The sequence below is a fragment of the Hippoglossus stenolepis genome, chromosome 13 (genome assembly GCF_022539355.2).
Source record: "Hippoglossus stenolepis isolate QCI-W04-F060 chromosome 13, HSTE1.2, whole genome shotgun sequence".
Lineage (NCBI taxonomy): Eukaryota > Metazoa > Chordata > Actinopteri > Pleuronectiformes > Pleuronectidae > Hippoglossus > Hippoglossus stenolepis.
The window spans coordinates 16,094,591-16,119,875 of record NC_061495.1 but is presented as its reverse complement, the minus strand read 5'-3'; the positions used below and the strand labels follow the sequence as shown (position 1 = coordinate 16,119,875).

The 25,285-nt window shown below is 41.3% G+C and overlaps 4 protein-coding genes across 5 annotated transcripts; 2 read left to right on the top strand and 2 right to left on the bottom strand.

The window, feature by feature from the left end:
• The first annotated feature begins 232 nt into the window (after nt 1-232).
• Nucleotides 233-2,828, top strand: LOC118120294 (dynein light chain Tctex-type 3). 2 transcript variants are annotated; one of them, XM_035175093.2, is made up of 5 exons: nt 233-366; nt 1,205-1,252; nt 1,351-1,474; nt 1,590-1,667; nt 2,084-2,828. In XM_035175093.2, the coding sequence occupies exons 1-5, from the start codon at nt 340-342 to the stop codon at nt 2,152-2,154; spliced, it is 348 nt and encodes a 115-aa protein (XP_035030984.1). In that variant the 5' UTR covers nt 233-339; the 3' UTR covers nt 2,155-2,828. The 2 variants fall into 2 exon arrangements, with proteins under 2 accessions (XP_035030984.1, XP_035030985.1); XM_035175094.2 differs by having other exon boundaries at nt 245-366; nt 1,211-1,252.
• Nucleotides 2,733-12,095, bottom strand: xk (X-linked Kx blood group (McLeod syndrome)). The gene is made up of 3 exons (XM_035175092.2): nt 11,615-12,095; nt 6,401-6,663; nt 2,733-5,069 (listed from the first exon to the last, which is right to left on the bottom strand). The coding sequence occupies exons 1-3, from the start codon at nt 11,857-11,859 to the stop codon at nt 4,132-4,134; spliced, it is 1,446 nt and encodes a 481-aa protein (XP_035030983.1). The 5' UTR covers nt 11,860-12,095; the 3' UTR covers nt 2,733-4,131.
• A 4,889-nt stretch (nt 12,096-16,984) lies between these two features.
• Nucleotides 16,985-25,124, top strand: LOC118120423 (gastrin-releasing peptide receptor). The gene is made up of 3 exons (XM_035175313.2): nt 16,985-17,400; nt 22,500-22,839; nt 23,590-25,124. Exons 1-3 carry the CDS (start codon nt 16,985-16,987, stop codon nt 23,899-23,901), a joined length of 1,068 nt encoding a protein of 355 aa, XP_035031204.2. The 3' UTR covers nt 23,902-25,124.
• LOC118120424 lies at nt 18,819-21,102 on the bottom strand. The gene is made up of 2 exons (XM_035175314.1): nt 21,017-21,102; nt 18,819-19,985 (listed from the first exon to the last, which is right to left on the bottom strand). Exons 1-2 carry the CDS (start codon nt 21,035-21,037, stop codon nt 19,050-19,052), a joined length of 957 nt encoding a protein of 318 aa, XP_035031205.1. The 5' UTR covers nt 21,038-21,102; the 3' UTR covers nt 18,819-19,049.
• Nucleotides 25,125-25,285: the final 161 nt, after the last annotated feature.

Sequence of the window (25,285 nt, the reverse complement as noted above, 5' to 3'; positions counted from 1 at the left end):
CAATAATTCTTTATTGTGAGGATTTTTGTTAATACTTAATTAACACATTTAACTACCTGATTATATTTGAAACAGGTTTAAGTCAGTAGAACTAACTACAGCATTTAAATGCTGGTTCTATGTTTATTAATATCCAATAATATAATGTGACAGTTACAAGTGTGGTGCAGTGTGCGGACTCAGCCACGGGGGGGCAACATTACAGCCCCAATGATCTGCTTCATGAGGAGCGGACGCGTCTTTATCTGTGCTCGTTGACTCTAAACCACCGGAAGTGCTCAGCGACAACAATCTGAACAACAGACAGGAAAGCCGACGTTTGTGTCTGTGGTGGAAACGATGGAGGAATTTAACTCTGGAGAAGAGGTGAAACTATTCTTTACTGTTTCTCACTATACGTAGCCTCAAAACTGCCGCTGTCATTTACTCTAGAGACGCTTTGGAGCCACTTAGCATGTGTTAGCTAAAGCAGCTATGGCTGCAGATAACGGTGTGTCAGGCTGGGTGGGGTCAGATCATTCATATTTATACTATAAGCAGTATATTCTATAAATAAGCACATTTATTTTTACAATTTTCATACATATTTATCATTTGTATTTCATTTACCTATTTGAATATTTTATTTTGCTTGAAAAATGTTTTAAACTACTTTTCAGATTTTTAATCTTTTATTTTTATCTTATCACATTGTTGTTTTTAATGTCCCTGTTATTCAGCGCCTTGAATCTACCTCTGTGTTTGGAAGGTGCTTCAAAAATACAGCTACACTAAATCTTATTCTGCAATCATAAAATATAGAGTAACTTCTGTTGTCAAATATATGTTGGAGTAAAAACCACAAATGTGGTCAAATTGATATAATAATTATAAGTGTTTGAATATGATGTGAGTGTAGTTTTTTCTTTAACTTTCAGTTGTTGATTAGATTTCACTGTAAACATCCTGAGGTGTATTGTAGAGAATAAATGTCTCGTTGCAGAAAGCTCTTTGGATAAGTTTGTTTTATTTTATTTTATTTTACTGTCAGTAATTGATTAAGGAAGCTGTAACTTTAAAGCACAGAATTCCCTCTTGTGTTTCTTCTTATCAGCTTTATGTTAAAATCAAGCTTTTTAAAATGTGAAGTCATCAAACTCTTTCTGCTTAAAAGGACACTTGCTGCAAAAATTCAAATAGACTAACACAGATGTATTTCCATTAGCTGCAGGTTGTGTTCAATGCTGATGAGGCCACTGTCTCAGTTAAAGAGGTGAGTTTTAATCCCTGGAAACATCAGTTAACTGTATTTCAGTGTAAGTCCACTCTTTGTTGTGATGACGGTGTTTGTCTTCTTTGGTTTGGTCTCAGTGTATTGAAGGTGTCCTCGGAGGGACAGATTATAATCCGAATAAAGTGAACCCGTGGACGGCCAGTATAGTGGAGCACTCTCTGACACACCTGGTGAAACAAGGACGCTCGTTCAAATACATAGGTGAGCCAACTACATGCACCCGTCACATACAGTAACATGAGATGCTAACACATGACAGACCTCATGTTGGATATGGAGGTAAACGTGTGACTGATATTGATCTGTTTTTTTGTAGTAAACTGTACCATCATGCAGAAGAGCGGTGCTGGTCTCCACACGGCCAACTCCTGCTACTGGGACACTGCCACTGACGGTGAGACACAACCTACAATCAGAGCTGGTATCACATGAAATCGTTTAGTACCAGTAACTATCTGACTTAGTACCTGAATATACAATATCTTATTTCAGGAATAGAAAAATGTTTTTCTATTGTTTATTTAGAATGAGAAAATCACAATTGTCTTAAACACTGGCACCTTAAATTGGCCAAATTATTTAAATATTTATATTACATTTAAAACTTAACTGTCATCTATCAAATCATTTTTTTCCACTAAAAAACATTTATAGGGTGCTATATCGTATATCATATTTATTAACAATTACCCAATCAGTGTTTTCTGCTCCAATATCTGTGTTTGAGTAATTCTGTTCAAATCATTCATGGGATAATATAACTTAGAAATTTATTTTTGACTTCAGTGTACTTTCTTGTGCTGTTTTCAGGAAACTGCACAGTCAGGTGGGAGAATCGCACCATGTACTGTGTGGTCAGTGTGTTTGCTGTGGCGCTGTGATGGCGGCACAGAGCTTTGTCCTGCTCTTTCCTCTAGTACTGTCGCACTGTGACCAAGAAGCCAGGAAGATCCTCAGGTGGACGTCAACGTACATGTGGCTTGTTTCTTCCCACAGGCAGGGAATGCGTAACGTCAAAATAAGAGTTGTGGTTTGTGAGACTACAGCCTGCATTTGGCGGATTCGTCTCCGAGAATAAGTTGCAAAGTCATAGTCAGTGTTAGCCTTGTGGTTTTGTTTTAACACTAAATATTGTGATCCATCAACTTTCAAATTGTCCCAATACTCTTTCCTTAAATGTAGAAACCTGATTTGTCCTTATCCTTTATTACATTCCCAAACCAACAGGACTGAACAGTTGCTAGAGAAAAGTTTCCCATTTATTAAGATGAGTTTTGGTTGATACTGAATTACTTATGTGAAGTGTTTATGCCCGTCTGCATTTGTCTTCTTGATATTTATATTGGTCTGTAGCTGTGCAGGTAGGAGGGAGTGTATTTCAAGGATGGAGTCGTATAAATGATCCGTCCCAAAAGACTAAGGCACTTTTCCAAGATGTTTTCCCTCAGAAATTGTAATGTTTTACTGTATGTTGAGTTTATTGAAGCTGTTTGTGAATTAACCAAGAACTGACCATGAACTGTGGATTCATTAAATGTATTCAGACAAACACAAACTGTAGCTGTTATTCTTTTCCATCTTTCTTGAGCAGACATGAAATATTTTGGAGAGGGGATATTTCCAGTAGCGTGCAGTTTGGGCTTTTGTCCACTAGAGATCAGCATAGGATCATATAGAGTGAGCGCTTGTCATCTAAGAAGAAAACCGTGCACACAACTTTCACATATAAATATATAAATTTATTAGATTTTTTTTTTTTCTTTTCTTATTTTTGAAGTATGCCTTGTATCTTGTTAATGTATCAGAATGTGTTTCACAAGTTATTTATCTTTTTGGCTTGTTCGTCTTATTTGTACAAATATCAGGAGCATTCATGTGATTGGCGAGGTCGTCGTTCCTCTGCAGATACAATGCAAAAAGGATCGCCAGGTCAAACAACACTGACATTCCCTCACACGCAATTATACATTAAGGTGAAAAAAAAGAAAATATACTTTGTTACAGATTTGTGCACTCAGTGTAAATGTAACTGACGACAGACATACAGACGCAACTATAGCATTTTACATCACAACAGCATTTGCTGCTCAGCGGTTGAATCAAAGCCACTTAAAATCCTTTTTTTTTTTGTAAACGTGCAAGAAACATTACACTTAGATGTGCGTGCATTCACAGGAACATGTTTGGTGATTAAACGGGCTCTTTATCGACAACATGTGGCGATTCTTGTCTCAGCGACAAGCACAAATACAGAGGAAGCAGCACGTGTGTTTCTGATAAAGCTCTTATCAAGGAGTAAAAAAGCTGATTGCTGGCAGCCGCAAAAACGAGCAAGAGGCCCAGAGAGAAATACAACTGTTGAAAACAGGCCCTCTCCCCCCTGGAGAACAATGCACCTCACCAGAGGCTCCACACATGCACACCTCCATGCCAAAGACATATTAAATACAATCAATTAAAATGCATGGCTCCTTGTGATCAGTGATGCAGCATATATAGTTTCCAAACCTAAGAAAAATAATGGCATCCATGGGTTTGTATTTGTAACAGGCTGCAGGATGACCGGTCAGGATGTTGGGGGATGAGATGGGCGAGCACCAGCTCTGTATTGTTTTCAAACAGATTAACACTAAGCATGTTTGCAGCCAGGATAGATCTCAAGTTAAGGACATGTTTGCTTCGTGTAGAAGTAACAGGCTATGGTAGAAAACACAGTTGGGATGTGTGAGATTAAGTTTGAAGGATTTAAAATGTAAACTCAACTCACAGGCGGATCCATGTGGCACTTAAAAGGTAGCTGAGGGTATGATAACTGTCAGAGTGGATGCTCTGAATGGCACCGTACACATTGTGATGCTCTAAGCATTGCAGGTGACAGTGTGGCTGATGTCACCATTTATTCCGCCTCCTACATTGCTGCCCGTCTCATTGGGAATGTCATAGACCGTGTCGTCGAGCATGTCATACGTCGTGTCGTTTGGGGCGTCGTCTGTGGGCTCACTGGCTGAGTCATGGGCTCCATCATCGGCCGGCTCTTGGCATGTGGAGGCCCTCGGCGGCTCCAAGATGGCCTTTCCCATCGGCCTGTTCTGCGGTGAAGTGGAGTTGCACATGAGACACAGAAGCGAGGAGCAGTCCCACAGGCCCTGGGTCATGTTGGAGGAGAAGAGCCTCCGACACGGGTGACAGAACTGGTAGAAGACCAGCATGAAGAAGATGGCCATGGCGTAGGCGACCAGCAGCTGCAGCACCAGCAGCGGCGCGCAGATGAACTTGTAGAAGTCTGTTTTGTAGATGTACCACAGCAGAAGCAGCGAGGCGTTCTCCACAAAACGCAGCATGTAGTACACGGCCATGCGATACCAGTTCTGGGACTTATTGATGAGGTCCGGGTCGTTGAGTTTCACCTGCACGGCCGACCAGCAGAACATGTTGATGCCGGCGTAGAGGAAGGTGAGCAAGCAAAGCACGATGGTGGTTCCCACCCTGGTCAGAGTCTTTTCTATATTCTCGGGGAACGGCGAGTGACTCTGCCAGAACAGGATCCAGGGGTAGAGGAAGAAAACAAGGAAGTTAAGCATAACCACAGGCAGAACCCAGAGCTGCAGCACGGAGCTGAACAGCACCAGCACCACCACACGGGTGGCGATCTCGAAGCTCCTCCACATGAAGATGCACAGGTACGCCATTGGCCGGATGTCCACTTCATAGTCGTCATATTTGATCTTAATGGCCAGGATGTTGCAGCGCAGTGCTCCGTACACAATGGACAGGAGGGAGATCACCATCAGTGTGCCTGACAGGGACAAACAGAGAAATACGAGGACGACATCAATTAAAGGAAAGAGTCACATTCTCAAGTCTTTTCCAGAAGTGAAAGTTGAGTTTCATTCTATGCAAGAAAGACAATTGTTCAGCACCTTTTAAAAAGACTCTCTACCCACATCCATGTTATATAGAGAATAAAGCTGCCAAGAAGATATACATATATACAGTATGAAATATGCCTATTAAAAATAACACATCTTTGGTGATAGTGACCTAAAACAGAACTAAAAACAGTTTGAGGTTAAAAATAGAGTTTCACTATTTATACACACAAACACAACAGAAATTCAACTATGATAGAAAGTGTTTCCACGTGAGGAAATGTTTGGTGTTTTGGATTTTCACAAAATCTGGTTCTCCTGTCTATATTCAACAATCCCTAAGGAAGAAATGTTATAGTTAACATATTGTAACTTTGGATGAGCTGTAGCTGAAGCCTCATTCTATCGTCTGCCAAACTCTGGATGAGGATAAATAGATTACATCACGTGCACTGAAAGCACACAATGAAGGAATCTTCTAGCGTGAATGGTGGGAGGGGTTACAGCAACCAACAATGTTTTAAATGCACAATAGTCGATGGGATTTTCTGTCACAAGGGGCGTCTCTCAATCAAAACAATAGATAACAGTTTGGTGACGGTTTCCAGATTGTTTTTGTGATCTCCTCCACTAATTATAATTTACAGAATTTGGCAGACACAAAGCTGACACATGTGGAAAGAGAATATGATGTCACTGACAGGCGAAACTGAGTGCTACCTTGATAAAATTTACAGATTTCTCAGGGTTTGAACATTTCTGGAGGCATTTGGGTTGATTAAACTACACCACTCAACTCGTCTTATCGGTTTAATGCAGCAGAGTCACACATTAAACCTTTAGAGTGCATATGGACACCTGACTGTGGTTCTAAGACATACGTGACAAATTGTGAATCTACCCTTCAAGGCCCTGAAGCTTTTGTTTATCACTCCCTGGTCGTTAAATCGGTGGGCGTGAAATAGAAGTGTCAGAGCCGCAGCTGCAGAGAACATTAAACTGGCCCACTGTATTTATAACCTCTTGTGTTTGACCCTAATGCAGAGAACAGATGTTGTGTGATCCCTTGAGTTAATCTCAGCGACAGAAACACTGGCAAACACACACACACACACTCACACAGACTGACCCCTGATTTGCATCAATCTGATGAGAGAATCCCCAATATCAGATACAGGACGCAGCATTGATTAGGATGAACTGAAGCTAAATCAAAGAGTCCAGAGTCTCTCCACCCCCTCCCCCCTCCCCCCCTCACCTCTACCGATGGACACCCCCTGCTGCAGGACGCAGATGTAGAGCTGCAGGGTGAGCTGGGGCGCCGATCCCAGGAAGGCCTGGATGACAGAGGTGCGGGCGAAGGCTGCTCGGTGGGTAAACAGTTTCCCCTCCGCCTGCCCCACCTGCCGCTCCACCTCCTCAGACTGACCCCCGCGGGGCATCTGCTTCTTCCTGGTGATGCTGACATACGGCTCCTCTACTCGGCCCACGCTGCCATAGATACAGAACGCCTCCAGACACCTGCAGTGCAACAGCAGAACAGAGAGCATGAGGAGCTGCAGACTCTCTGACGTTTAGAGGAACTCACTGAAGGGCTGCAGACACATTACAGAAACAAATGATTTAATCTCATATTCAAACATCAACATCAATGACAGAGTTAACATGCTGACGTTTAGGGGCCTGTAGTTTAGTTTAGTTTGTTTAGAACGTTTTACAAAAGGGGAAATCGTACCATGAAGTCAGATTAGTGTGTTATCTAGATCACCCTGGGAACCGATGCTGCACCACTAACAAACCACGACTTGTAATTGTCGATTGGAAATAAATAAGTTAATAAATAAAATCTGAATGGCACATGGACTGTATGTGCCATTCAGCTTTTATTTATTTGAATCAACTGCACCAAATTTTACACACTCATTGATGAAATATGGAAATCTGAAAATGTCGAAAACACCCTAACTCACAATTTTTTAAGAAAATGTAAAAAATCCTGGATCCACCTTCTGATCCAGATCTGCACCAAAAAGGTTCATGGTAACCCATCTTGTAGTTTTTGTGTTATCTTACTAAGCAACAGACAAACAAACAAACAAACAACAGCAGATGAAAACATAACCTCCTTGGTGAAGGTAACATGAACTACAGAGGAACCAGATCCTGAACTGTACCGATTGTTTTCTTGGGCACATCAGAGACACTACGAAATACAATATGACTTAAAGAGTGGATTCGTACTTTCTCAAAACAACTCATGCTCTTGTACACACTGATAGAATTATTCTTCCCACAATCTACACCTTTCTAAATCAGCTCTAATGTAAGTGATGGTGTAAGCGAACATGAAGTTACTGACTTCGACATCCCAAACTTAAAAAGTGACAGACTTTCAGTATGAAACTCCATCTTAGAGTTTGCATGTTTGAGCTGCAGCTGAGTGAGAGGACAGACGCAGTATTGTGTTACACTTAATTTGTGTAACTCAGACTGCGAGGCCTCTTATTAGCTTTAGAGAACATTTAATTACGGTTCTGGATTATATTCCGCATTTCTTTTACACTGGAGTCCCTTTAGAAACAGAATCTGCTCATGGCCCATAGAGAGGAGGAATGATTTCAACACTCTACAGGTAAACATGAATAAGTGAAAACTGTTCAAAGACTGATCGGAAAACATATCTGTTGATGGAGGAGAGAAGATTTTACTCAAGCACTTAGAAAACCTTCAGTACAGCTTCAGCCAAATGATTGGCATATACCCCATACACAATCAGGTTTATTTTTAATGATAAATTACATAAGATCTGGGAAAATCTGGTCTCAAATCGATATCTACGTGTCTCTGTTAATATGAATAGCAGAAGATCTGCGTCACAGTCATCAGCTGGTGAGATGCTTAAATGCAGATGTTGGCAAAGAGCCAGAGGTCGAGGCGGCGCCGAGTCGATAAAGAAGCACTTAAAACCAGCCAGGCAGGAGGTTTTAATTCACAGTGGAGCTGAGGGATGGACTGATTATCACCGGAGTCACACGCACACTGAAGGTTTTTTTAAAAATGCCAAAGTCTCATTCAAGGATGAAGTGATAAATATCAGTCCCACACTCGGCGAGTTCAGTAAGTTTTAAGTGAACGTGCTTATGTTTGACCTGGTTTTTGAAAACAGACAGAGTTTGATCAAATTAAATAATCTTCACTCTGTAAAAATCAATATTTTTTCCATGCAATAAATTAGATTATTACTAGAAGTCGCACATAGTGACAAAAACACAAATAATCTTGTTTTAGTGTTTTCAGTTCAGCAGCTTCACTGTTTTGGTTCAGTTTCACTTCTTTAAAAGTGCAGCAGTTGTTTTCAGAGATAAAGGTCAGAAAACTGACTGAACACGACCTCGGTTAGCGACAGACTGATGAAGCATTTTGCAGCTGAGGAGCTGGGTTTTTCTCTCAGTACCAAAATCCGAGCTGTTGTACACGTAAACAATTGTTACCTCCACCAAGGAGGTTACGTTTTCCCCTGAGTCTGTTTGTTGGTTTATTTGTTTGCAGGATTACACAAAAACTACAGAACTAATTTCCACCAAACACGCTGGAGGGTTGAGGCCTGGGCCTGACAAGTACCCATTACATTTGGATGCAGATTAAGAGGCAGGCAGATCCCCATTTGTTTTCCACTTTCTTTACTATGTTTTATGACAAATAAATAATTTACATTATCCGACCAATTCCCTTTTTCTATTATATATCTACTATCAAAATTAGACTGTTCGGCCATTGTGGAAGAAAGAGTGCCGTTCTTGTTTGCTACAAAGTTCAATGCTTAAAGCGTGTTTCTGTTGTCCACAAATAACAAAAATAATTTGGTTTGTGTCGATTGAAAGATATTTTACTTATGCTTAGTTTGTTTTCCCCTCCAGAGTAGTTGCGATGGCACAAAATCAGCTCGTACATTCACGTCTTTAACCACGAAGCTCAAACATCCAGAAGAAGTAACAATAGGTGAAACACATTGTTGAGCTCAGGACAAATTCAAATGGTTTAAAGCTGCAGGAAAACATTTAATGATTTTTTGTTTTTGTGAAGCTGTTCCCAAGACAAAAACACTCAACAGGCTGATTAAACTGCACTTGTGTTTATGAGCACAGCCGTGAAGCATTAAGAGCTGCTGATTAAACGGGAGGAAAATAAAACCAAATAGATGGACGTTTTCAACCTAACAACGTACAGTGTCATTCCTGCTTTGACACAAGACAAAGAGAACTCATGTCTGAGATAGTAGACATGTTGTTTTGGGCGGATGATACCGAGAAGAGGAAGTGCGGACATTCCCCTGTGTGGCTGTGCTGTCAGAGATAAGGAGCCAGCGGTGACATTCTTGGTTCTTGGCTATTCTTGGTTGTGCTCTTCACCGAGGGAAGATGTGGAGGTCTGAGAAATAATCGTTCGAATGCACATTCGAGGGGGAAATGGGGGGGAGGCAGGGTCAAGTCCACAGAGGCCACATCTGGGGAATCAACATATGCTGTGAGAGACGTCCGCTCAACTGGACGACCAAAAGGAAATACTGTTTATATAAAACAAAACAAAGGCTAAGTTGAATGTTTATACTCACAAGCTGACGTGTATGGCTGCAACTAACAATCGTTTTCATTATCAAGATTGATCTGATGGTTGTCGTCTTGATTAATAAAATCATAACTGTTATTTGTCTGAAGACAGTTCAACACAATTTGCTGAAGCCCAAACCGACGTCTCCAAATTGCTTTTTTGTGTCCAAACCCCAGAGACACTGAATCCACAATGATATAAAAACACAGTTAAAAGCCGGGCACTTTAAATATTTAATGTGTTGGAACCAGATAAAATGGTTAATAGATAATGTACTTAAAAACTGACTTTAATAATTATTCAGATGTCAATACAACAAACTGTTATATTGGTCGATGCAGTAAAATGTCATAAAAATTATAATTTTGTGACTTAAACTGAGAAAAACAACATGTATACAGAAGTTGTTGGGAACATTACTTTAAAACAGTTAAAGCTTTGGATAAATACACCGGTAGAGATAAATCCTGTGAGTCAATGCTCAGAAGATTAAAAGGTAAATTGGAAGATAATAATTCCTCCTCTGATTTGTTTTTACTTTTGTTTTAACTACATACAAGTTGACAAGTTTACCTCTCACTTATACGTATTATCATTCCTGTTGTGTGTTTTCTTTAGATTGATCAATTTACTTAACTCCTGACAAAACATAATGCAACTTGCTGCCACACAACGGTTTCTTGAACAAACACTTACATACCAAAGAAAAAACATTAGTGGATTATCATTAGATTGTTTTGATTCATTGTGTGTAAATCTCCTGACTGGTCGTTTCAACTGTAATTAAGTGTTTCCATTAGAGCCCCAATGAACAATTATTTTAATGATTGATTAGTCTTTTTTCTCAATGATTTGATTGATTATTATAATTAAATGCAAAGTTAATGTCTTCAAGCAGCTTCTAAGACCCACAAACCACAACCACAGATTCAGTTTACTATAATGTTAGACAAGAAGAGCAGCAAATCCTCAAATGTTTATCTTTAAATTTGACCCATTAAAATGAATGGATCACTTAAATAGTTGCTGATTCCTATGCAGTCAATCCAACCCATGAAATGCTTAATGGGCCTAACAGTTTCAACTCTAGTTTCCACATTCCAGGTGATGACTGTGTTTCCATGTGATGCCTGTGGTCAGATCTCCAGCTGGCTGTGTGTTTGAATCAGTGTGGACAGCAGGATTAGGCTCTGATTCCTACAGCAGAGGCAGCTGGTCCAGCCAGACCAGGGCAGAGCTTACCCAGGGGAAGACCAGGCCTATTAGGCCTCTGCTCTACTTGTGTGCAGATGTTTTAAAAAGGTCCCTGCATCAGAGCGCAGCAGCCACACTGATGTATGCGTGTCAGCCGCTGTATGTGCGCCGGGCTTCATGCAGAGTGATTTCATGAATAAATCAGCCCCAGCTCGGCCTGTGAGATCACCACGAAGACGATCAAACAGTGAGAAGGAGGGGATCCCGCAGAGAGAGAGAGCTCTGACTGTGGGGGCTGAGCAGACTGTATATGGAGCATATCAATGAGGAGTGGGAGCATTGATCAGCGCTTTATTTCCGATGCCACAGATAGGCTTTCATTGTTCTGGCACGTGTGCAGCCATTCGGGGGGCGAAAAGGCCCGAGAACAAATGAAAACAACGGCATGTGGGCAACGCTTCGATCCCAGCGTCAGTAAGCAGCTTATGTTTGCAGAGGCCGGACATGTTTTTAACGAGAGCAACCATCCGTGGAGTCGACACCTGTGCGTAATGACGCTGGTTTCATGGCCTGGTGCAGAGTAGATGAAAAACACTGTGGTTCTCTGTGTGTGTGTATGGGATGGGGGGGCGAACATTAGAGAGACACAAGTAAACAAGTCCCCACTGACCTGACGATGGGTCCGAGCTGCAGGATGTGCAGCAGCAGGATGAGCGGTCGGTCCCGGCTCAGGTCCCGGTGGATGAAGGTGAGGGTCAGCTGGACGAGCACGGACGGTATGAGCGTGAAGAGGAGCGTGAGCCCCTGCCAGATCTGGTCTCCGGCGGAGCGGTACGTGGAGCTCAGGTACAGAGCCGCCGTGGTCTCGGCCGTGAACAGGGACACCGACACAAAGATGGAACTGGGGAGGCGCATCCTCGCTCACTCCGCCATCTGGGGAACGCGGCGCGCTGCTTCGCTCAGGGCCCGTTCATCCATCCCGCAGCCACAGAGCGCTCTGTCGGTCTCTGGCCACACTGGACGGCGGGGAGTCGGGGGCACGAGCCGCCGCAGCAGCAGCAGCAGGGAGGCTGGATGTTTTCACAGCCAGGTGTCGTCCCGGCGAGAGACTGCAGGGGGCGACAGAGGCGCCGCGCTCTCCTGTGCGCACCGCAGACAGTGATAGCGAGTGGAAGCTATGTTTACTAATTCATTTTTATATGGAGTTTTTAATATTGAAGGAATAATAATAATTATAATAAGGATTTATTATCATACCCATATCATGCATTGATATGAAAGAAATATAATGTAATGTAATATAATGATATCAGTTATACATTTTTATTTAGTTTGTTTGGTGTTTTTTCATCTATTCTGTCCCACACATGTCACTGTTGTATGTGATATTATGAAAACAAAAGATGAAGTTGAACATAGGACTTGTAGATGTGGATAAAATACAACATAAAGAACCATATGAAGCAATAAACTGTAAAACACTTAAATTAAGATATCTTTTTTCTTAATGGTCCTGTTTTTTCTCCAATTACAAAAATAACAACTGCCTGCTACAGACGTAAGTGACAGTTGTGACATGGATATTTCCATCTACTGTTTCTTAGATTCTACTATTATGCATATGCTGAGCTCTGATATTCTCAGACATCTGTCAACAGTATGGTGCTTGGCAAATTAGGCGTTTATAAATGTTATTTCCATCAATACACGCGGATACTGAGCCTCATAATCATTGAATGTTTTACAATTTAGAGACTCAGTTGTTTGTTGGTTTGGTTTTTAAAATTTTTCCCATTGTTTGAGCTAAATGAATGAATGTGTAAATTCAATTGAGCCTCTTCGGCTTTGAGATGTGTACAGATGAATAATCTTCTAGCGATTCAGATAGATGTAATTATTCTATATCAAAGGTAACACTGGAAACGGGAATTTATTAAATATTATAATAACGGTGCGATGGATTTCTACAGCAAAATTTCAACTAACTGAGACCACATGCCTCCCACTCTCCCTCCAAATTCATAAAGGTTTGTCCCTTTGGGGCCACCGTAGAAACATGCCGATGCAACATGGTGGATTACATGGAAGAGGGCCCACTTAGTTGCTCACTCTTAAAGGTTCAGTGTGTAGAATTTAGTGACATCTAGTGGTGAAGTTGCATGATGATACGATGAGAGATGATTTATTATTCTATAACTTCAAAATATGATCATGAGTAAAGTTATCTGAAGGGGAGGCTGCTGCCAGAGATTATGATTTACATATGTTTTCATGTAAAGCAAATCTATGTTTGTCATTATCAGGCTGTGAATGTAATTTCTGAAGGAGATCAAGGATTTCCTAGTGTGGAAGTAAGTGTGTTTTGTTGGTTTTTGTCTAAACTGGGCTGAAAAAAACAAAGATGCTTCTCAATGAAGAGATAGTCAAGCATATAATCACTAGTAAAGCAGTAATGTGGCATTGTTACGTGTCGGTATTTGTATATACACAGAAGACAAACAAGATCTTACTATATGTTATTAAAGGAACTTTGAAGGTGTTTGTATACTTTTCTTGGAGGAGCCAGGTTAGTTGTTTCTCATTTGCCAGTCCTTGCTTCAGACAGTAGCTCCATATTAAGTGTACAGACATGACAGCAGTGTAAAACTTCTAATTCAACTCTCTGCAAGAAAGCTAATAAAGCATATTTCTCAAAATGTCAAACTTTTTAGGGTTAGGCAACTAAAACACTTGGCTACAGTTCAGGAAAGAAGATGGACTGTTTATCCTTGCATGAGTCAGGCAGCTCCTCATCTGTACCAGCAGGTGGCGGCAGAGGACCTCAGTTTAGCCGGCTGCTGTCCATGGTGCTGAAGAAATAAAACCCCTCTAACACACAGTGACCAAATTTCAAGGGTTCAGAAGTAATTGGAGACTTGGCTATTCCGTAATCCTGAGCAGTTGTGCACATAAGCTGAGACATTGCTCAGAGTTGACTGAGATTTGACAGTAGTGGAGTTGTCTGTCCATCTGAAGAGTGAGAGAGATGTCTAATGTCTCCTCCAATCTGTCATAACTCTGACAGATTGTCATAACCCTGCACCTTAGCATATTTGCACTATTGCATATTTGCACTATTGCACACACTTGCACTATTGTTTTTCTTTTTTTCTTTAGGTGTATATATATATTTTAGATATGTATATTTTATTTTAAATTTTAAATTTTGATTGAGCATTGTTATAAGAGAGCCTGTGACCCAAGCATTTCATTGCAAGCGACTGCTTAATGTTATTGTTGTGCATATGACAATAAACTCTTGAATCTTGAATCTTGAATCTAATGTAGTTGGGTTTTATAAAATCAACAGTTGGGTAAACTCAGGTCTTTCAGAAAGTGGCAGATGAGCCGTTTGACCGAGCGGCCCAAGTGTTGTGGGTCAAAATCATATGTGTGATGAACGTTGTACAACTTCACAGCAGGAGAAAACTGTGTGACCATGACCTCAGATGAGTCACCACGAGATGCTGATGAACCTCAAAAACAGAAAGGCCAGTTCACATGAAATACAAAAAGAAAATCGACAAAGTCATGTTGAAAATTGATGAAATGGGAAATTGTGGAGAAATATAAGGAACAGCTCTTGACCCAAAGCCTCACCTGTCAAACATGTGCAGGTTCTGTCAGTGCTGTATATGGCTGTCAGTGGAGCGAGGACACAGGGATTTACAAAAGCAAAAGGATGGATGGAGAGGTATACAGAAGCATATGATGTGCTCAGGAGGAGGACAACAATGATACTAAACATATGACCGAATCGCCTAAGGAGCTTTTCAGGGTGAAGAGTTTGAATATCCTCCATAAAATTGGCTGACACGTTCACCTCTCAGTCTACCTGAGCTGCGTTCCACCGGCTGGGACCAGACTAAAGGCAAAGAGACCCAAAAACAAGCTGAAGAGCTGGAGGTGGCTGCAGTAAAGGCCTGGAGATCACCATCTGAGAAGATCCAAAACCCATAAACAGAGGGGGACATATTCAATCTTTCTATTTACTTTTAAGTTTTATTTGATTTCTGGAAATCATCTTCAACCCCTGTTTCGGTGTTTTGTGTCCCTGGAGGGTCCCAACCCTTAGTTGGACAACCATTGCTTTAATGTATAATATTCACAATTGACAATTTGAAATCCAAAACACATCAGTGATAATGTCATAGTAATAAAACACAGTGAACTGCTCCATTTTAAAGTAGCTGAAGCATTTAATATTCTGAGTTTTGCAGGTCGGCCATGTTTGGTACAGCGTTATCACGCTACGTGCCATTTCCATGATGATTCAAGTAGTTATCTAAGTCAAGATTGTGTGTGAGATGCTTTGAATCATAATTTGAAATAGGTTGAAAGGAGTTGAACAAGAGGACAAATGCCACGTAGATATGGAGGTTGGAATAAAGGTCGTCTCATGAATCTACAACTAATTAAGTTTTTGACTGCAAAAGGGCAACTGTTTTCATAAAAAAGTAAAATAAAGCTAAAAGAAATGCAAATTGAACAAAAACTTTTCTGAAATGGAAAGACAGTGTGGGAGGATAATGGATAGAAAGAGATGGTGAGTGTGTGTGTGTGTGGGGGGGGGGGTTGCCTTTACATCAAAGAAGAATAGAAGAAGTTGCAGCTCTGAAAAACATAATTTGGTCCATCTGGTTATGACTCGAAAAAGCAGACGGTGGAATCAGTATCGGTTTCTCTCTCATTCTCGTTCCTGGTTGATGGCCGTTTCCGCCCTCGGTCTTTACACAAATGGTCGAAAAACAAATTATACACATTTGGTGGGTAAATACTTCTGAGAATTAGTAACTCTGTGGCTATTTTGTTCTTTGAAAAAATGTTTAGTCAATTTGGAGTAAAGTTCTCAGATGTCGGAGAAAATTGCTCAAGTCATGCTTCGAGAAGCACATTTTTCGTCTGTCTTATCTACAGTCTTGATACCGAAAAACTCAATTTGCATTTATATTAGAAAATGATTATGGGGCCCAGTTGGAGCCATTTGAAGCACCAGTAAAATAACACCCCATTATGACTTCAGCATGAGATGTTGTCAGGGTACAGGCCTTGGCTTTCTCCTGTCCTCCTGTGTGTGTGTGTGTGTGTGTGTGTGTGTGTGTGTGTGTGTGTGTGTGTGTGTGTGTGTGTGTGTGTGTGTGTGTGTGTGTGTGTGTGTGCGTGCATCTGCTGGGCAAGGCTTCCGTGTTCTCTTCTCTTGCCATTTAACCTCCCTGCAGCTGACCAAATAATCAATGCTTTACATGCATCGTAACATAAAACCATAGTCTCTTTCATCCAGACACCACCACATCGCTCAGTCACATAATGAGCACCCTACGGCCAAGTTTCAAACGCTTCTAGTCAGATTGTGCCAACAAGGTCCATGACTCCTGTTCACCTTGGATCCGGCCTGTTGGGTTTCCCAGCTTTGGCCGTTCATCCTGCTCTGATACCACCTGCTCTTCTCCACCGTTTCCGGTTCCCTTAAGTCAAACTCAAACCCCAACCCTCCTCCAGCCAAGCCACAACCAACTACACCCCAAGTTGCAATTAACTGACTTCAAAATGGTTCACTGACTCCTGGTCTGCATTTAATCACACGGTCATAACAGATTTGGAAACTGCATGGAGACTGCCGTCATTTTGAAAAATGAAAAATATTGGTTTGACCTTTAATTCCACACTGAAGAAGATGACAAATCCCTCAGCCTCCTGCTCGATAAGTGAGCTGTGGCAGAAGCAACTCGTTTCCTGTGGAGTGTGTGTTCCCTCCTGAACTAAATACACTGCTGATCATTTGAGCAATTCATGTGGAATATGCTTTTTACAACCTTGAAAGAAAAAAAAAGTATGTTCAAGCCGTTCATACCAATTATTCCACCCCTGCAATCTTGAAAGCTTTTTAGCGCTTAATGCGTAAAATGACGCACGCACCGGCAGGAGGGCGTGTAGTTTAAAAGCCAGTCACCATGAGGAGACACCAGACTCTCCTGCTGGACACCTCTGTCCCCTCCCTGCTATGTCTCTGGAGGACTCATTTCTCACAGACCCCGAGGACACCAGGGGTCCAGTGTTTCTGAATGTGTCCAGAGTGTCTGTGGACTCCACGGAGCAGCACCAGTACAACATCTGGCTCCCCGGCATCGTGATCGCCGCCGTCTATGGGATCATCATCATCGTGGGTCTGGTCGGAAACGTCACTTTAATGAAGACGTGTTTGTTGGTGAAGTCAATGCGGACGGTGCCCAACTTGTTCCTGTCCAGTCTGGCTCTGGGGGACCTGCTGCTGCTGGTGACCTGCGCCCCGGTGGACGCCAGCCGCTACCTGGTGGACGAGTGGCTCTTTGGCCGCGTTGGGTGCAAATTGATCCCGTTCATCCAGCTCACCTCGGTGGGAGTCTCCGTGTTCACCCTCACTGCTCTCTCCGCTGATCGGTAGGACAACAAATGATTTGAATTTACCCCCCAAAAAAATTACTTCTTGATTCACACCTCAAACATATGGGTTTTTTAAAATAAATGTAATCCACGCAGAAGAAAACAGAATTACATTATTGTCTCTTGTTCCAATCATTACTGATGTAATGTGATATGAAGCTTGCACTGGGTAAAATCACGTTTTTAATGCACAGGATAAAACTTCACCCCAAAAGAAAAAGTCTGCAAATTTTATTAGGACTGAGAAATTCTTTCAATGAGTTTACTGTGGAATCCAATGCTTTGAGAGAATATATTTGGTTTTAATTTGGTGAATTTGGTCTGAGATAGTCTCTGCATCATCCTGGATGCATTATCATGACCACAGACCCCACTGCTACAAATAGTACACATGCACCCTGTGTGCCCTGCAGGGAAACCTACAACCCCACAGCATTACTTTGAATTATATTTATTATTTTGACATTGCATCAGAACAGGAAGCATCAGATTCCGTCATGTTACGAATCATTCAAGCTATTTCATGATCCTCTAATATTAAAATTTCTAACTCACACATGTCCACGTACCCGGTGATATTGGTGAGGTTTAGGTAAAACGATTTCAAGAACAGTCATCAAGTATATGCAGCCAACTAACTTTAGTTTTTTCTAAACTTAGAGGAATTAATAATTTACAATAGAAAAGTAGTCAGACAGCACATCTGATTTTTGTAAGATCTTTCCAGCAGGCGAGGAGAGAGAGAGAGAGAGAGAGAGAGAGAGAGAGAGAGAGAAATCCTTGTTTGGATGAATTCAGACCACTTACTCCTGAGACAGAGTCAGACAGTCTGTCTCCTCTCGCCTGTTTCCTGCTCCTGTCTCCAGAAAGGTAGTGATGTGCATAATACTACTTACCCTGGCAGGTTCAGTGCTGAATAGAAACGGCAGAGGTGAAGGTAAATAGAGTAAAACTGCATGGTAGCAATTGGTGATTAGTTCACCTCAGAAAAATGGCCCAATCTCGAGAAGCAATGGGTAAAAATATTCAGTTCGCTATGTGTAGGTCAGAAAGTGGAAGGAAAGAAACAAACTAAACCAAAAATGTATCAAACTCTATTTGTATAGCCCATATTTACAAATCACAATTTGTCTCATAGGGATTTAACAAGGTGCCACATCCTCTGTCCTTGACCCTCATCAAGAGAGAGGAAAACTATCAAAAAACATATTAACGTAGAAACCTCAGAGAGAGCCACATGTGAACGATCCCTCTCTCAGGATGGATCGAAGTGTAATAGATGTGTGTAGCAGAGCACATCAGCAAATGAGAAAAGACTGCGTCTAACATAAATGGAGAGGTGTGTCAATGTTTATTCAAATTGCTACACAGTTACATGCACAATATCATTTTTCATTTACTTACTTCCCCTCACAGAAAACAAATAATATAATCGATGCAGTAAGAATCTGCTCATAAAAAAAGAATAACTGTTGGTCGAAAGACAAAAGCACTAATAGAAGAGGGAAGCTGACTGTAGCATAAAACTTCTTTTTGGTTTGTAGACAGATCATTGTTGCACATGTTCTCTAAAAAATATAATGTGATATAAGAAAAAGCCCTGGTAGTTAGTTGGTTTTCTCTGCATTATAAATCAGTATTATAAATCAGGGCTTTGTCAGGGGAAGATCTGCTCCTTGGATCTTCCCCTTCTTTCCCCTTCTTCTTTTTCTGGTTGGCTTCCTGTCTTTCTCCTCCTCCATCACATCCTCTGTGTGCAGCTTGCTCTCCATCCGATCTTCTGTGTGCAGTTTACTCTCTATTGAATCTTCTGGGTGCAGTTTGCTCTCTATTAACTCTTCTGGGTGCAGTTTACTCTCTATTAACTCTTCTGGGTGCAGTTTACTCTCTATTAACTCTTCTGGGTGCAGTTTGCTCTCTATTAACTCTTCTGTGTGCAGTTTCCTCTCTATTGAATCTTCTGTTGGCAGTTTGCTCTCTATTAACTCTTCTGTGGGCAGTTTGCTCTCCATCTCCACCTTCTGCACCGTTGTGATGCACACTTCCTCATTCTGAGCCTGCTCCTGGCTCAGGTTCACGTTATCAAGCTCCACCTGGGGCTCCTCCTTTTGAGCAAGCTCAGTCAGGCAGTCGACGGGGGCCGACGTGGGTGCATGCCTTTTCTCAGTCTCTCCCTTGAGAAGCTGATGTGTTTGTTTCAGCTCCTCCTCAAGCTGGCCCTGTCGGCTTTTCAGCAGGTCATCCTGCTCATGGAGATACCGATTTTCCTCCTCAAGAGACTGCACTTTTGTGCTCCACTTTAGCTCACTGCTCTTCAGCTCGTTCTCCTTTTGAGCAAGCTCAGTCAGGTAGCTGATGTGGGCTTTGGTGCATGCACGTCTTTTCTCAGTCTCTCTTGCAAGAAGCGCATGGGTTTTTTTCAGCTCCTCCTTTAGCTTGCTTTGTTTGCTTTCATGCAAGTGAGCCCAATCCTTCACAGTCTTAATCATAGCCCTGCCTTTATAGAAGGAATCTCTGAGGCCCTTCACAGTTTCCAGGAGCTGTTTGTAATCAGTGGCCCTAAACAGGACTGGTTCACAAGTCTGAAAGATAGAAACAAACATGAAATCATTATTACAGCTTCACACCCGCAGCAACACAAGGTGGGAGAATAACACATATTTCTACAGCTAGATCTACTTTGGTCTAAGGACAGGGCTACTTGAAACACAACCCAACAGAGAGTAACATGTAACCACAGCCTTGAAATCAAATTCATACATATCACATGAAAAGCAAACCATCATGTAATTAAAAGGATAGTTCACCAAAAAAATGAAAATTCACTCATTATCTACTCACCCTTAGTGGTGAGTGAAGTATTTGAGTCCACAAAACACTGCTGGAGTTTCAGGGGTAAACAGTGTAACAACAGCTGAATCCAATACAACTGAAGATATTGGTGAGCTATCTTCAGACGTAAAAACAACAGAAAAAGACATAACATGCCTCCATACTGCTCCTGTGGTGTCATCCAAGTATCTGCAAGCTCCGCCATTTATATTCGACTCGAAACGAGGTCATTTCCACCTTGTTTTACGCCAAAAAGTCGACCAGAAATGGCTAAGCTAGTGGACGGTAGCATTTCTGACGGTCCCTGAATGGACCTCGTCGGAAAGATAGCAGCGGACATTAATGCTTTAAAACAAGGTGCAAATGACCTCTTTCCGCGTCTAATATGAATGTCAGGGCTTGTGGACACTTGGATGACACCACAGGAGCAGTATGGAGACCTGTTGTGTTTTTTTCTGTTGTGTTTTTACGTCTGAAGATAGCTCACTAATATCTTCAGTTGTATTGGATTCGGCTGCTACACTGTTTACCCCTGAAACTCCAGCAGTGTTTTGTGGACTCAAACACTTCACCCACTCCTCCATCGGCATAGGGGTGGGTAGATAATGAGTGAATTATCATTTTTGGGTGAACTATTCCTTTAAAGTGTTGGGCTCCACATCTATTGAGTTTTTTGGGGGTACGGATAAACTGTAATTCAAATTCTTCATGACATGAATACATAACAGGGAAAAGCTTGCTGGCCAAGAGCATTGAAAAAAGACAAACGAGAAAATCGTACCAGTTTTCTTATTGAGTACATTTTGGATATTGTTTCAGGAAAATGTACTTCGAGAGTTTGTTGGTCCCTTCTCAGTTGACGGTCCGTTATCTCTAAAGACAAGATACAGCTGCACTCTGGTACAGATTCTTCTTCTTTGTTCAGTTTACTAAAGAGTGGCAATCAATGTCAATGTCAAGGTATTCATGGGCAAATACGATGATCACAGATCAAAGGAATGGGTTTTGTGTAAAGGAGGTAGATCCTTCATAGGTTCTACATCACGGGAGCCCTGTGATGGAAACAGATGGCAGTAATGCACCATTTCGTTGGTTGCCATCCATCCATTGACATAATTCATTCCCTAGCCACTTACCCAAACCTCAACCATCACAACTACATGCCTAACCCTAACCCTAACCCTAAAACCAAGTCTTACCCCTCAAACAGCCCATTGAATTTGTGAGGACCAGCCAAAATGTCCCCACAACATCAAAATGTCCTCACAATGATGGTATTGAACCAAAATTGGCCCTCATAACTTTAGATAAACGCACACACACGCACTTGCACGCACGCACGCACACACACACACACACAGTACAAATAAAAACAAATACATCAGAGCACTGAATATGACTCATTTAGAAGTCTTGCTGTTTAGGTTAAGAAACGTCATGTGAGATCAGCTTAAACTAGATTTCCAGGTCTCTGCAGAGGAGACCTTTGAGGTTGGCATTTGAGAATTGGAAGTTAATTCTCTCTGAGCAACACCAGCCATGAAATAAAGTCCACTCCTCCGTTCCTCAGATCCTTGTCTCTTACTGATGTTGTGCTCAAATACAATTTTTTGTCCGAGCACAGTTTCAGAAACAAAGTGTGTCAATAAATCAATCAAGTTCTCAACACACCCCCATTTTCACCATCACTGTGAGTGAACATTTACAGCACATTGAAAGAACTCATGTCATACAAACATCCTTCTGTTCTTGATAAAAAACCTGTGACAATTGAAAACTCAACACAAGCATACATGAGAGGATATGTTTCTTATATTATGCACACCCAGAAAATTAAATCACATTGCACAACTCTTCTGCATCACATCACGATTTATTCATTTTAATATAGACACTGATGGCATGCTGTTATTTCTTGCAATGCTTTTTACAAAATACAAATTTACTCTCAGTGAATACAGGGGTTTGCTCATTCTGTAAAAACCTGTATTACAATATCAAAGTGTAGATTTAGTATTGCACTCCTGCAACACTGTCACAGTGGACCATTGTGTATTATATCAATATCGACTTAAAAATAAACTTTTTCATACATCTACACTACCCACAATTCAACTTTGATTATCAACAATTTGGTTGTACGTTCAGGTGTGTTATGCTAGCTGAGGGCCGGCTAAGCTTCATTAGCCGGCCCACTTGCAGTTTAAAACTCTGCACAGGTTACAACAGTTGGCCTAGTCCACAAATTTGTCCTCGTCCTATAGGTACAAAGCCATCGTCAAGCCGCTGGACATCCACAGGTCCAGCATCTGTTTACGAGTGGGGGTGATTTGGCTGCTCTCTATGACTCTGGCGATTCCTGAAGCTGTCTTCTCTGACCTGCACGCCTTCACCACCAGCCACACCAATGAGACGTTCATGACCTGTGCGCCCTACCCTCACGCCAGGAAGCTGCACCCACAGATCCACTCCACCGCCTCCTTCCTCATCTTCTACATCGTCCCACTCTTCATCATATCTGTCTACTACTGCTTCATCGCTCGCAGCCTGCTCAGAAGCTCTGTGGATATCCCGGCTGAAGGACACCTTCACCTCCAGAAACAGGTCTCTGTGAGGAGTCCTCTGTTTGTTTAACTTACATGGTCTTTACATGAACCATAACAGGAAATAATTCAAATCTATTAAGTCCCCAAAATACTTGGTTCGATATTTTGGGAAATATTCTTTCTCTTTTGAGAGTCAGATCAGAAGTTTGATATTGAAACTAATGGAAACCACGGGCCTGGTTCTACCAAAAGATAAAACATTTAATAGTAGCCTACCTGTAATTGTCTAATTCCTACAACTACAAACAAACTTGAGCCTAAAAACTATTTTGCCATTTTGTTGGCTGTAAAATTCAGGACTATTTCTACACTTGGACACTGCTGGTTGTTACAGGTTTTCACAGAGGACACTGCAGCTTGTTCGGTGAATGATAATTTATTAAGAAAAAACGAATCAAGGCAGAAAATATAAGGAAAAAAGAAAATGGAGCGTGAACAACCAAACAGATCACGAATCCAAATACAAGGAAAACATTGTAGTGTTCCTGATCTGAAGTGTCCGACAGAAAATCCAAACAGTCTCTCAGAGAGTTCAGTGTATTTCCTCTCAAGAAATAGATGTAAAACTAAAAATTTTAGTTTTTACACGGCTTTTTTTTAAACAAATAAGATTTGAATCTTTTCTTATCTTTGTATGGACAAAAAGACAAGTAAGTAATAACAAACACAAATGGTTAAAACATTCCGTATGCACCTACTTATCTTATACAGCTTTGTTTGTAAAAATCATTTCTCTCTCTCATTTCAGATCAAGTCCAGGAAGCGATTGGCCAAAACGGTGCTGGTGTTTGTTGGCTTGTTTGCCATCTGCTGGCTGCCCAGTCACGTGATCTACCTGTACCGCTCCTTCAACTACGACCAGGTGGACACGTCGCTGGGCCACTTCATTGCTAGTGTGTGTGCTCGCATCTTGGCTTTCACCAACTCCTGTGTGAACCCGTTTGCTCTTTACCTGATGAGCAAAAGCTTCAGCAAACACTTCAACAAGCAACTATGCTGCACGTCTCCCAGACGGTTGAACCACCAGAGTAGTGCAAGTACAAACATAACCACCGTATGAAAACATCCTGGTTTTCATAAACTTACAAGATCTGCATTTTAGCCGACCTGGGGTCACATTGTTGGTTGCCACCCGCCAATAGACCGAAAAAAGAAGAACTAAATATTTTAATAAATTATCAAAAAATTCCGAAATTGATAACAAATTTTAGTTAAAGGAAGAAAGGCAGACATGTCCTTAATGAGCCGGGCATTTTGAAGGTTGAATGGTTAAAACCAGTTGAAGTATGCAGGAGTTGTTGGCCCAAAAATAGCAGAAAACACTTAAATTACTGCCTTTTAACATTCACACCAATAAATTCAAGCACAGAAATATACTATATACATATAAATGATATCCATTATCAAATATGTATATTGTAAATTACATCTGTGTGGAATTAGTTGCTAGATGTTTTACACCCTAATCACAAGTTTCTTTCAGTACAGAGGCATTTGCGCTTGTTTTTTTATATTTTTATTTCCAAATAATAATTAAACTCTATCTTCCTTCTGTTGCACTGACAGCTCCCAAAAAGAAAAGCCAAAGCCTCTCCCTCGCCACCTGGTGGCTGGCTGCAGTATAGACAATACATCCCCCCTCCCGTATGTTAACGAATGGGAATGGACCAAACTTAAAAGTCAAACTACATGTTAAACACATTTTTCTCAAAGATGGTTTAAGTCATTTTAGGCAGTACTCATTACAGTGATGTGCGTTCAAGATTCCAACGCCCGATTGCTCCTGCTCTAGATGCTCAAGATGGAAGACTTCATATCCAGGATATTTTGTCTTCATTGCTGGACACTGGGAGGAAGTGGAGACACACCATCCATCTTTATAAACAGTCTATGGTCATAATTGTCCCCAATCTTTATGTTAACCTTTTGCCTTTTGACGACCTTCTCTTCTCTCAGAAAATGTCAACAGCCAAGTTCTTGAATCAGTCGTGAACTGGATGTACAACACCTTCAAAGGTCCTTGTGTATGAGATGGAAACATCAGTGAAAGGTAATATTGCCTCAAAGGTAAAGAATTAACCACTGCATTTAGACACAAGAGGTAGGAAAGCCATTTACACACATACACAGTTCAAATACATCAGAGCACTGAATAGGACTCATTTAGAACTCTTGCTGTTTAGGTTAAGAAACGTCAGGTGAGATCAGCTCAAAAAAGATTTTCAGGTCTCTGCAGATGAGACCTTTTGAGGTTGGCATTTGAGAATGGAAAGTTAATTCTCTCTGAGCAACACCTGCCATGAAATAAAGTCCACTCCTCAGTTCCTCAGATCATTGTCTCTTACTGATGTTGTGCTCAAAATGCATTGTTTTGTAAAAACATTTACAGCAAATTGAATAAACTCATTTCATAAAAACATCTTCCTGTTCTTGACAAAAACCTG

What these genes read in the sequence shown, in the direction of transcription:
- LOC118120424 (XM_035175314.1), bottom strand. Translation starts at nt 21,037, where the DNA reads ATGTACTCAATAAGAAAACTG. An exon ending in TGTACTCAATAAGAAAACTG is followed by an intron (nt 19,986 to 21,016) that starts GTACGATTTTCT and finishes TCTATCTTTCAG; the next exon opens with ACTTGTGAACCAGTCCTGTT.
- LOC118120294 (XM_035175093.2), top strand. Translation starts at nt 340, where the DNA reads ATGGAGGAATTTAACTCTGGAGAAGAG. An exon ending in AATTTAACTCTGGAGAAGAG is followed by an intron (nt 367 to 1,204) that starts GTGAAACTATTC and finishes TATTTCCATTAG; the next exon opens with CTGCAGGTTGTGTTCAATGC. An exon ending in CTGGGACACTGCCACTGACG is followed by an intron (nt 1,668 to 2,083) that starts GTGAGACACAAC and finishes TGCTGTTTTCAG; the next exon opens with GAAACTGCACAGTCAGGTGG.
- LOC118120423 (XM_035175313.2), top strand. Translation starts at nt 16,985, where the DNA reads ATGTCTCTGGAGGACTCATTTCTCACAGACCCCGAGGACACCAGGGGT. An exon ending in ACTGCTCTCTCCGCTGATCG is followed by an intron (nt 17,401 to 22,499) that starts GTAGGACAACAA and finishes CTCGTCCTATAG; the next exon opens with GTACAAAGCCATCGTCAAGC. An exon ending in ACCTTCACCTCCAGAAACAG is followed by an intron (nt 22,840 to 23,589) that starts GTCTCTGTGAGG and finishes CTCTCATTTCAG; the next exon opens with ATCAAGTCCAGGAAGCGATT.
- xk (XM_035175092.2), bottom strand. Translation starts at nt 11,859, where the DNA reads ATGCGCCTCCCCAGTTCCATCTTTGTGTCGGTGTCCCTGTTCACGGCC. An exon ending in CAGCTCGGACCCATCGTCAG is followed by an intron (nt 6,664 to 11,614) that starts GTCAGTGGGGAC and finishes GTTGCACTGCAG; the next exon opens with GTGTCTGGAGGCGTTCTGTA. An exon ending in GGGGGTGTCCATCGGTAGAG is followed by an intron (nt 5,070 to 6,400) that starts GTGAGGGGGGGA and finishes TGTCCCTGTCAG; the next exon opens with GCACACTGATGGTGATCTCC.